The sequence below is a fragment of the Periophthalmus magnuspinnatus genome, chromosome 21 (genome assembly GCF_009829125.3).
Source record: "Periophthalmus magnuspinnatus isolate fPerMag1 chromosome 21, fPerMag1.2.pri, whole genome shotgun sequence".
Taxonomy (NCBI): domain Eukaryota; kingdom Metazoa; phylum Chordata; class Actinopteri; order Gobiiformes; family Gobiidae; genus Periophthalmus; species Periophthalmus magnuspinnatus.
In genome coordinates, this window is record NC_047146.1 from 8955693 (window position 1) to 8968251 (window position 12559).

At 39.0% G+C, this 12559-nt stretch overlaps 1 protein-coding gene across 2 annotated transcripts; it reads left to right on the forward strand.

Annotated features, from left to right (window-relative positions):
• The first annotated feature begins 1308 nt into the window (after positions 1–1308).
• LOC117389684 (amyloid-beta A4 protein) lies at positions 1309–12456 on the forward strand. Of its 2 annotated transcripts, XM_033987396.2 has the most exons (18): positions 1309–1520; positions 3823–3990; positions 4329–4458; positions 4617–4729; positions 5205–5395; positions 5471–5697; positions 6611–6778; positions 7744–7877; positions 7978–8052; positions 8127–8285; positions 8597–8725; positions 8808–8907; positions 9042–9109; positions 9790–9928; positions 10002–10055; positions 10141–10226; positions 10320–10466; positions 10890–12456. In XM_033987396.2, the coding sequence occupies exons 1-18, from the start codon at positions 1461–1463 to the stop codon at positions 10989–10991; spliced, it is 2250 nt and encodes a 749-aa protein (XP_033843287.1). In that variant the 5' UTR covers positions 1309–1460; the 3' UTR covers positions 10992–12456. The 2 variants fall into 2 exon arrangements, with proteins under 2 accessions (XP_033843287.1, XP_033843288.1); XM_033987397.2 differs by lacking the exon at positions 6611–6778 and having other exon boundaries at positions 1318–1520.
• Positions 12457–12559: the final 103 nt, after the last annotated feature.

Sequence of the window (12559 nt, forward strand, 5' to 3'; positions counted from 1 at the left end):
TTTATTATTGCTACTATTTTCAGTATGCCTATGATACTTAATGAACTTTTGCGACCATTTCAAGATGCACCCATGGGATATATGACTGTGGAACAAGAATGCAAGTAAAGCACACCCTGGGCTGTGCTGGAGGACTGTAGAAAAGAGTCTAACCACACAGTCATAATCCACATAGACTTAATTATATACCAGAAAAGAGAGACCGATGCATCTGTTTAGTAAGAGGCCATTTCTTTGGGAACTGGAAGCCACACTGACATCCCCGAGAGAACGGCTGGTCTAGGCTATTTCTGTTTTAAAATCTTTCTGAATGTGACGGCTCATGGTGTGTGAATTGAGCTCTAATGTGGAGTAGAATGTCCTATCAAAAAGGTTTCTTAAATTGCAAGTTGCTCTCATGAATTTACAAATGCTGTAAGGTCACATTTATGCTTTCACAAACTATGGGACCCCTATCATGTCTGACTTGACTCCTGTTAGTAAATGTGCATGTTTGTGTTTGTTAACATTTCTTCCAGTTTGTGCATCTTCTGCATGTTGTATGCATCTGAGAAGGGCTTCATTCCTTCCAAGTTTACATTTGGAATAGCCTAGATCTCTAAGTTTTTATACTTACACACATCACATGTTATGTCCCGACAATTACTCTTACTTGAGTAGTACTTTCCCAGATAATTTATTACTCTTACTTACTTTCTTGGACCACCAGTTTGTACTTCTGCTTTTGCTATTTTGAAGTAACCTTACCCTTACTTGAGTACTACAGATTTTGAATTAAATCACAAGCTTTCTCCTTTTCACATTCAGACACCTTGGCTCTAATAAGGTATATATATATATCAATAGGCTACTGTAGGCTTACATGTCTCCCACATATGAGCTTTCAGATGGTAATTCTCAAGAAAATCTCTATAACCCTAGTCATAGTTAAAGCCTATGTGAGCCTTTTCATATCCAGTTTGGAGGGTGGATGACGCTTGAGAAGAGTTGCAGATGCATATTCCTCCACCAGGTTGACACAGAGGCACAAATCTTGGCTTCTACATTCATCTCTTGGCAGTGGTTGAGGAAGAACAATTTATTCCATGTGTCCCGGGTGCAGAGGTGCTGGATTTGCGCAATGTAAATAGCCTATAACGTTTATTCCCCCCTAAACCCAAATCTTCCATCACAACAACATCTTTATTTTAATAATCTAAACCCTCACTAAACCGAGGCTGCCAATGCCATACAAAAATGTCTACCAGATTGGCTCTATCTGCATCTCCGCCCCCACTCGATCCAACTCATCCTCAGCCTCACTCCGTCATCATCATCAGGAGCAAACGGGGAGGGATCAGTGAGGACCGCCAGGAGGATTTCTCCCAGTGTCGACACTTTCCCTTTGTAATTTGCATTTTTACTATAGCATAGACATATAAACATATTGAAGAGATAGTTGTGGATCCCAGGAGAGCGGAATGGAGGAGTACACGGCGTTCCTGGTATTACTGCTGGCGACCTTGACGCTTTCAACCGAGGTGAGCCTAACAGAGAAATCTCAGGCGAGAAAAATATTCTAAGCTTGGTTTAGTCTTTTTAACTTGTTAAATTGATGACAGACATTGAATTAAAGGCATACAGGTCACGAGATTATCTACCAGATAAACGATAGCGACAGACAAAATACCGCTAGCCGCTGTTAGATGTAACAAATCTGCTATTACAAACACCATATTTTGAAGAGGTATTTGTCTCAGACTGGAGGACTACAGATCACTACCTCATTTTAACAGCACATCTGCTCCACACATATGACATTGGTCAACATTTTGGCCGATGACTTTTCTATTCAGAATATGAGCTTTAATAAAAGCGTGGCGTCAGCAGGTCCCGGGCCTACCGTTACATGTCACTGACAGTTTGGCATTTTACACTTTGTTTTCTGTAATGTATGTGGCCCTGTTTGCTGTGCTTATCTGGCCTATTATAAATACAGTGATGCGCTTTTTTCACCATTAAATGGCGATGTGATATATCTACGTATGCTACCATGGCTAACACGATGATGGCTAAATGTTTAGCCTGTTAGCTCAGGGGATAGACATTGGCATGGCAACGGGTCAGCCCGCTGTGGGCGAGAACAGCCTCAAATTATGGCCCATTTTCACTCAACATATCACCGCTAACCGGGCAAATAGACGTTTTCTTATGTATGCATGGAAGCTTAGAGATGTTACGCACGTTTTATTACAATGTTTACCATGGGCTGAAGCCTGAGTGTGTCCAGCGCAGTGACTGGACCCCGCGCCGCAGCTGTAGGGCGGTGATAGGAAAGCTGCTGAGGAGAATGGAAAACGGTGCAGACAAATCAGGCAAGATGGCGCTTGTGGTCTGTTGCAACGCAGGATTAAATTGAAAAAAACAAACAAACCAAAACAAAGCACAATCTGGAGAGCACTACAAAGGCTAATGTTATCTAAAATCTGCGCTTGTGTGAGGACAGGGTCAGTTCATCTCCATGCACTGGTCAGGCTTAGAGTGACCACTAGTGTTTCCCGCGTCAATGCCCAATAAAGTCATAAAATTACCGAAGCGAATCTGTAAGATAGAGTGTATATGATATGTGTCTGGACTGGATAAATCTGCATTTCTAAATATGTAATTGAAATGCTAGAGCGAACATAGGACTCTGCCACATGCGGTTATTACAAAAGCGTGTCTCTGTCCATGTTTCTTGACATTAGTCTCTTTGAATCATGGTTACTGTGTCTAGTCCAGCTGATTCTAATAATAATACACGAGGTGGTTTCAGAAGGACACGAACGTATACAAATAAATACATGTGTAGAGTGATCCAGTCTTGAAATGGTGTCAGATATGCACAAAAACAGTAAACTTTATTGCTACTAACTGTTCACTACATGTACATCTGCTTCTGAAAGTTCACACTTCACTGTGATTAGTTAAATGGAACAGAGACAAACCTAATAAAAAACATATAACATAAAAAGGACATTTTGTCCAATTAAATCTTCCATTCTGTTTTTACTGCACTGTATACACCATTTACATTAAATTGAATAGATAAATACACAAATTTCAATACACTCTGTTGGGTAGGGATGTATATACTGATATGTTTTGATAAAAAAAAAATCACTACTAAATTATTTTGTGACTGCAGCACTTTTGTTACTTGTTTAGAGGAATGAAACTTGTTTATGCAATACATTTGACATATTCACTGTTTTGATGATTAAAATGGGAGTATTTCATATTATCTTTGCAGGTTGTGATCTAACAAGGACTTGTAGTATCACAGCCATGATTTAGCAGTTCTGTTGTGAGCCATCTCCATATGTCCCTTTGTACAAGTACATCTTGAGCTCGTCTAAGATATGGATGAATAAGCAATGACCAATGCAACAGCTGTATGTATTCTTGTAGTTAGTAACATGCTCTAAACAAAATGCACTTGTTATGTTCATGAATCTTATTTTTTACTGAACTCCATCAAATCAATTGGAATGAAATATATCATAGCAAATTGTATTGAACGGTATCAACAACCTCTTGATGATACCCAGACCTTGTCAATTATCATAGTATCCCAGTGAATTAATATTTAGATGATCGTATTGTACCCTAACTCACTGTTTCCCAACTTGGGGTGTGGGGACCTCTGGGGCTAGGCGAGCACTTGGGGAGTGTGGGACAATGCTTTGGGGGGGATGCAAGACTTAAAAGGTTAGGAACCACTGCCCTAACTGAAGGCTCTTGGCCTCAATATTTTGCAGTAAACAAACATGAATGTGCTTCTCTTTGTTGTTGTCTGTCTAGGTCCCCGTTGATGACTCAGTGGGTTTGCTCACTGAGCCTCAGGTGGCCATGTTTTGTGGGAAACTCAACATGCACATCAACGTCCAGAGTGGCAAATGGGAATCCGACCCCTCGGGCACTAAGAGCTGCATTGGTACAAAGGAGGGCATCCTGCAGTACTGTCAAGAGGTACCAAAAGTGTCAGAGAAATGTGTAGTAAAATAGACTTGGGAACTTTAAGGGAGAATATCTAGAATTTGTGTTTATTACATCTCTATGTCACCAGATAAAGGGTAAATATATTCATTATTTCATATGTTTTCATTTGGAGGTTTGCTTCTCAAGCCTATTATCTAATCAGAGGCAGTATGAGCCTCTTATGCAAGAGTACAGGTCATATATCCTCTAACATATTGAAAAGATTGAAAAAGGGACACATGACGTTTTAACCATGTTGTAATGGTTTCATTAATCATTAAGATTTTCTTTTTTTTGCCACAAACTACTTAAATTAAATATTTTTTCAGGTATACCCAGAGCTGCAAATCACAAATGTGGTAGAGGCCAACCAGCCTATCAGCATTCAGAACTGGTGCAAGAAAGGCCGCAAACAGTGTCGCAGCCACAGCCACATTGTGGTGCCATATCGCTGCCTGGGTAAGCTTTTTTAAATGTTTAGAGTGCAACACAATATATAAACTTGATCGTTGATGTACTGTGCTTTGGCCACTGAAGGTAGAAAGGTGAAACATAAATGTATTTATCTTTATTTACCATTTATTGAAGGGTTCTCATGAAATGTGTTTATGTTACAGTTGGTGAGTTTGTAAGTGATGCCCTGCTTGTTCCTGACAAGTGCAAGTTCCTTCATCAGGAGCGTATGGATCAGTGTGAGAGCCACCTGCACTGGCACACTGTGGCCAAAGAGGTGAGGAGGGAAGGTTCTGTGTTTTAGTGGCTGATGATTAGCTTCAGTTATTAATGATTTTTTTTAACTAGGCCTGTTGCAATAAGGACTATATTGCCTAGAAAAAATTTGGGGGGCTCAATATGTGTGCCTTTTTTGCACTATTTTTGTCATTGTTGTATGTTAACATGTGAGCTGTTGGGGATCATCATAAAATCTTACAAATTATAAATGTGTATATGTGTATATATATGTGTATTTTTTTTGTGCTGCTCATGTTTTTGTACAACATGGTTCATTTAGAAAAGCATTTACTGGATTATCATACTTAGGGTTATTGCTGTGGCATAAAGTGGTCTTCAGTATTTTTATAAGTTTATAAATTGTCAGTAGCAATAAGTATAAAAATTTGTTATAGAGTCACATGGATTTTATACTAAATAACATCGTCACACTATGCATACAAAACATTATAGTGAATGTGTTTTGAATCTAGTCTTGTGGAGACCGCTCCATGTACCTCAATGACTTTGGGATGCTGTTGCCGTGTGGTATTGACCGTTTCCGTGGAGTGGAGTTTGTGTGCTGCCCGGCAGAGGCGGAGCCTCAGCCCGACAACGCTGAAACTGAGGGGGAAGAGTCAGATGTGTGGTGGGGAGGACCTGAAACTGAGTACTCTGATAACGGGTATGATAAGTGATGTCGCCACTCATGATGTTGTATTGCTTAAAAACAGTCAATTCATGTGAATTTTGTCTGCAGTGAGACTCGCCCTGCTGATGCTGAGCCTGCTGCAGCTGAGGATGATGAAGATGAGGATGAAGAGGCTTATGACAGAGATGCTAATGGGGATATTATCGATGAAGAGGAAAACATCGAGGATGAGGAGGATGTAACTGATGACCGTTACAGCGATGGGCAAAATAGTAACATTGCCATGACAACCACAACCACCACTACCACTGAATCCGTGGAGGAAGTTGTTAGAGGTAAGACTGAAGACTTAGAATTAACTATTCTTTTTGTCAGACAGGAGCATTTGTTTACCTGTTTTACATATTTATTTTGACTACTTTCTTTAGCCTTCCTCAGAAGCGCGATGGTGTAGTGACGTGTCTTGTAGGCTGCTTTACTTGGTTTTGCTAGACAGTAGGGGAAGATTACACTCCCTACTGTCTGACGCCTTCTCCAGGACTGCATCCCATGTGTGGTGGATAAGGTGCACGCTCCCTCTTCATCATTTATGCTCCTTGGACCTTGTTTGCGGATCTCGATGGCCTCGGATCCAGTATTTGTTGCTTTCAGCACAGATGACCCTGGCATTGTTCCAGTTCATGATGTTGTTTTGTCTTTTGCAATGGTTGGATATGGCTGATTGCAGATTTTCCTGCTCTGCTTGTTCTTTTATTGCTCTTGTTGGCAGTGTCTTTGCTAATATATGAGATGCCATGCCTATCATGCAACAAAACATATGTACTGGAAACAGGAAAACCATTTGGTATACGGACAAAAGGACATCAAAAAAGTGTCCATGGAGCATAAATCATGACAAGGCCTTATCACACAAATGGGATGCAGTTCTGGAGGAGGCGTCAGACAGTATGAGGCGTAAGCTTCCTACTGTCGGCAAAACCAAGTAAAGCAGCCTACAATATAGCATCCCACGCTTCTGAGGAAGGCTACAGGAAGTAGCCGAAACATGTAAAGCAGGTAAATGAACACTCCTGTCTGACAAAAAAGTTTAAAACTGAAGACAAAATGAGCCTTTACCAAAGACTGAAGACTATTGCTAAATTCCTTTGCTTGTCTTTGCATCTTAGTAATCAAATGATGAATAATATCAGACTTTGTTTTGTTTATTTTAATGTTACACATTTTGCTGCGTGTGTGTACACATCACAGCTGTTTGTTGGGCACGAGCTGACTCAGGCCCATGTGACGACATGTTGGAGCGCTGGTACTTCGAGCCTGAGAAGGGCCAGTGTGCTCCTTTCTTGTTTGGGGGCTGTGGGGGCAACAGGAATAACTTTGGCTCAGAGGAGTACTGCCTTGCTGTCTGCAGCAGTTCGTGTAAGTGGAGGACCTGAAGTCGTCATATCCAGTATCAATAACAGCATTATCCTCAGGCTGCTGTAACTATCCCACTTTCACTCTGCTGTCTCTGCTTCTAACTCCTAACCCTCAAAGAGCCTCTCTGTCAATGGCATACTATCCACAATTCTTTATTTAAGTAAAATGGTCTTTTTGTTTTCTAAACAGGCCTTGGTCACCTTGTCATCTATTTTATTTTCTGGGATATAAAACACTGTTTAAATGGAAGGTCCTCCATTTAAGGGCTTAAATGCTCTGAAAAATTGTGTTTCCACCTACCCCCTAACCTCCTATCATCTCCTATTTCCCATCCCCTATACCCTAGCTGCTAAAAGCTGTACGGTGGTTTGGGGATGTGAAGTTATTATTAGAGACTATTTCTGACTCATATTAAGACCATATTTATATTATTGTTTTAAATGCTAACCATTCATTGCATAACATTCTCATTAAAGTCAATAAAGGAAAAAGTCGTCACAGGCCCAACTGTATGTTTCTGCATGCATTACATTGTCTGCATGGCTTGTATAGTGCAGCGGCTCTGATCTGTCAGCAACCTTGTCTCACTTGACCTAGAGCTGATGAGTGTGTGTTTGTGTAAAGATAGTATGGCCTTGTTAAAGGCTGGTAGCTTAATTTTGCTTGTGCTTGCACACAATTGGGCCCCACCTTCTTGGTGCTGCACCTGCCCAGATCTTGACTCTGCACATTTTGTCTTATCTCCAGGCACCAACAATAAACAAAGATGGACATGCGGACATCTCTGGGAACTAATGTCTTTTTCTAGTGTTTTGTTACTAAATATGTAACTTGTGTTTTATGTTGATGAACTAGAATGGTTTGTCTTTTTAACAGAACATTATGTTTTGTCTCTCTTTACTGTATAAAAGTTTCTTATTTCACTCTTTTATTTTATCTTCTCATATGTTTATTTCTATTTTTAGTGCCAACGATGGCTCCCAGCCCCCCAGATGCTGTTGATCGGTATCTTGAAGCTCCTGGAGAGGACAATGAGCATGCTGATTTCCAGAAGGCCAAGGAAAGTTTAGAAGCCAAACACCGGGAAAAAATGTCCCAGGTATCTACACTGGTGCAAACAATACACTGAACTGATAGATTTACAATAATCATATCATATAATCATATAATGGCATTTTGAATACTTGTCTCTTGAGCAGGTGATGAGGGAATGGGAAGAAGCTGAGAGACAGGCCAAGAACCTTCCTCGTGCCGACAAAAAGGCCGTCATACAGGTATTATACACTATTACACAAGCCTACCTTTATGTCATTATTCATCACATTTTCAACACTTTGTGCCTTTGCAGCACTTCCAGGAGAAGGTGGAGGCTCTGGAGCAGGAGGCGGCCGGAGAGAGGCAGCAGCTGGTGGAGACACACATGGCTCGAGTGGAGGCTCTGCTCAACAGCCGCCGACGCCTCGCTCTGGAAAATTACCTCAGTGCTCTCCAGGCCTCCCCTCCACGGGTATACACATTACTTACACACATATATGTACAGATATTATACATACATTTATGGTATTAATAGTAGAGTTACATGACGTTGTTCCACTGGATGGCACAGTTACCATGGTGACCCACGTTGAGGTAATATAGCCACATGCGCTTTTGGTCAGAAAAAATACAGACAGCGCAGTGTCTTAAGTTAAATTTGCCTTCCAAACCTTGCCATAGAAATTTACTGTCCAAGGAATGTTGCATGATGCCCTTTAAAAAGTACAATAGGAAGGGTAAAATAAAGATAATGTTAGCATGTGACAATGCTCTCTTCCCCAGCCACGGCAAGTCTTAAGTTTATTAAAGAAGTACATCCGTGCTGAACAGAAAGACAGGCAACACACTTTGAAACATTACGAGCATGTTTGCACTGTTGATCCGAAAAAGGCGGCTCAGATTCGACCTCAGGTAAAAATATTTCAATACAAACAGAGTTCTAGGATAAAGAGTTTAAGTAACTTATTTAGAATGTTGTTTTTATACCTCTTAGGTTCTGACCCATCTTCATGTGATTGAAGAAAGAATGAACCAGTCTTTGGGCTTGCTTTACAAAGTACCTAATGTTGCAAATGAGATCCATAACCAAGTTTGTAAGTTTTATATATTTATTAGTTTTTATTCATTTAAAATGTTCGAAAGTAATACATTCTTATATACAAACATGTTATTGTTAACACTTGTCACACTCTGGCCTACTCACTCCTGTTCCTCTTGTCTCTTTCAGCTGTTTTAGTGCATCGGATTCAGGTGGAGCTTTCTCAGCAAGTCTCTTCCCTGCAGAGCGATGGGCGGGTGAGTCAGTCACACCGACTCAGTCTATGCACACAGCCTGTTCTCTATTAACTGTAATCAACATCGTAATTTTATAGTGGTTGAGTTATAATAATGTTGATTTACATAAGATCAAGACACTTCAGAGCTTTGCATTGCATTATTCATTAACTACACACTCAGTGGAGGAACTCAAAGCGTCAAACATAAAAGTGAAACTCATAAAACATGTTAATATGTTGTTTCAGTCGCACACACGTATTTACCATTAAAAAGTAAAATTTTAAAAAAGTATTATTTACCTTGATAATTGTATTTATATTGCTCAGAGAGAGAGCTTACACAATGAGAACTAAACCAATAAACAGCTTATAACTAACATAAAAAAAGCTTGACCCATATGAGACCCATGTGAGAAGTCATGCATGAGAGGATAGGACAGAGGTGAACTCATGTTGCTATGAGACCCACCCATTCTAACAAGGCTCCTAAATCCAGAGTTTGAGAAAAAGCATAATATTGTTTTTATTATTCACATTTTCTAGTTAATTGTGGCAGGATATTTTAAGGCACTTTTATGTAAACATTATCTGAGTGTTTTTACTGCATGTAATGTAATTAAAAAAAGACAATATACCCCCCCCCCCCTCAAACCTACACGATGGAAGTTCAGTTTTATGAAAAGTGGCACTGTTTTCCAGGTTGATGGCAGGATCAGTTATGGCAATGACGCTCTTATGCCAGACCAGGCTTACAGTTCTGCTCCTATGGATCCAGGCCTTGATGGGCTTGGCTTTATTCATCCTGAAAGTTTCAATCAGCCCAACACAGAAAACCATGGTAACACTTTGTTTTTCTAGTATTGTTGGAATAAACAAAACAAAATGTGAATAGACTTTGTCTTTTTCTGTAGTGGAACCTGTTGATGCCCGTCCTGTTCCAGACAGAGGATTACCCACACGACCAGGTGAGTCTCTGGCAAACATTTGGCATTATCTATTTTCATTTTTTGAATTATGGGCCTTCGAAACATTAACATGTTTTGGCTTTAGTATCTGCTTTGAAGCCAGAAGAAATGCCAGAAGTGCGACTTGACACTGAAGAAAGAAGTGCTGGTTATGAGGTTCATCAAAAACTGGTAAAAAAAAAAAAAATACATAAAAATAAATAAATAATAATAATAATGTATTTTTTAATTGTTAGGTTTGAACTATTATTTATGTTTAAACAGGTATTTTTTGCGGAGGATGTGGGGTCCAACAAAGGAGCCATCATTGGCTTGATGGTTGGAGGAGTTGTTATAGCAACCATTATAGTTATCACTTTGGTGATGCTGCGAAAGAAACAATATACTTCTATCCACCATGGCGTAATTGAGGTAATGCATTTAGTCTCAATCACAGTATAAATGGTTTACATGGAGCTAATGTTACTACATCATTTGTGCATCTGCACTACGATGTGTGTGCTCCTAATTTGGTGTGTGTGTGTGAAACAGTGAATCTCTCATAGAGTCATATAGGCAGCTGCTTTCCATCTGAAATTCTGAAATCAAACTCTAGAAAGTGAAACCAACCTATATTTTTAATTAATTAATTAATTAATTATTTTTCTATGAATATTATGAAACTTAAAAGTAAGAGCAACTGCGCAAACCACACAGATATCTCAAACTACTACTTTTCAAATTATGGACAGTATTATTACAGACAAATCAAATGACAGATGCACAAGTATTTTGCAATATTAGTACCATAGGTTAGATCTAAGCAATTTCACTATTTTTTGTCGTTTTTTTCAGGTGGATGCAGCAGTTACTCCAGAGGAACGTCACCTTGCTAAGATGCAACAAAATGGATATGAAAATCCTACGTACAAATTTTTTGAGCAAATGCACAGCTAAAAGACCAGTTCCTTTCATTACAAACTCGCCAATCATAAGGGTCTGTTCCACTCTTTTCCTTGCCCCAACAAATTAATTGGTTGCTTCGATAATGAAAATGTAAAAAATCTACATTTAGACATTGTAATGTATCTTCAGGTTGAACCTGTGTTTTTGGGCCACAGGAATCACACATGGAACAAAGCCCTTTGATCCCTGACGCTTGTAAATACAAATCGGCATGCATTACTGGATAGCTGTTGATGAGACTCATTTGACCTGTGCCCCTCAGCTAATCAAAGTAGAAATTTCATATTGTACTGAAATAAAATACACAATACACATATTTAAATACACCATATTTAAATTATTTATTCATACTAAGCTCACTGCAGGGACCAAAATCATATCTGGTCTTGCAGATGAGTTTCGTGTTCCCTGCTTCTGACACCTGCTTATTGCTTGCCAAAAGCATTGCTGTTGGGTATCGGGTGAGGGTGCTTTCCAAGCACCTTTTATGTGATTAATTCTTAAGCTTTTTTTTCCGAAAACTAAAAACAAAACACAAAAATATATGTGAACAAGGTATGTAAAGGATTGAAATGTTTGTTTTTTATTGATTTTATTGTTAATATATTAAGACAGAGATTAGCTGTAAGTATATGTAATGCATGGAAAAAGCAATGACAGATAAAGTATACTTTACGCCATGGACCTCAGTCCTTTTACTAGATACTATATAGCAGGATTGTACATTTTCTGTGTCTTCTTTGTGATATGTGATATGAAGAAGAAAAGAGTATTTAGAATCCGTTGTCACAGATTTGCTTTAATTGATTCTTGGCTCTATTTCCATGCTTCACAATGTTTTAGCTGCATGGACAGATGCTCTTTGTGTAATATATGACATGTAATCGTAACCGATGAAGATGATTGTGTTACTCTTGCATTCTATGCACTCTGTTATTTTGGATTATTTATCGCCTTTATGCTGTCCCTTATGCCATTTTCCTCAGATGTGATCAGTTGGGGAGTGATGACTAAAAAGCTTTGTGAACATTATAAAGAATATATATCATTCCACTTTAGTTATTATTATGTTATTTACGATTGTAAATATTTGGATGAACAATTGTTGCTTACATTACTGTTCTTGTCATTTTGTTCATGTGTGCTTGTCATGCTGTCTTCTTAAGCTGTCAGCAATATTGTACAGTACATCACTCTGTTTTATGCTGGTTTTCTTATCATATACATTTACCTGTACTAATCGTAGGCCATTTTTGTAAACATGAATGTTACATGCATATTGCATTGAAGAAATACAACACATATCACCTCTACACACTTTATCCACACGTGTAAAGGCACTAAAGTTTATTATGAATTGAATGTTGAGATTTGTACAAATGCTGTCACCTGTACCCTGAACGCTTGTTCTCCAAACCATTTGCTCCATGTAATAAAAGACTTTCTACACTCGATACCCCATGAATATAATTTTTCTAACATACATAAATATGTATGTAACATCCCATTAATACGTGTGACACTCAATACAAGAAATGAATCACAAGACTTAAAGAAAA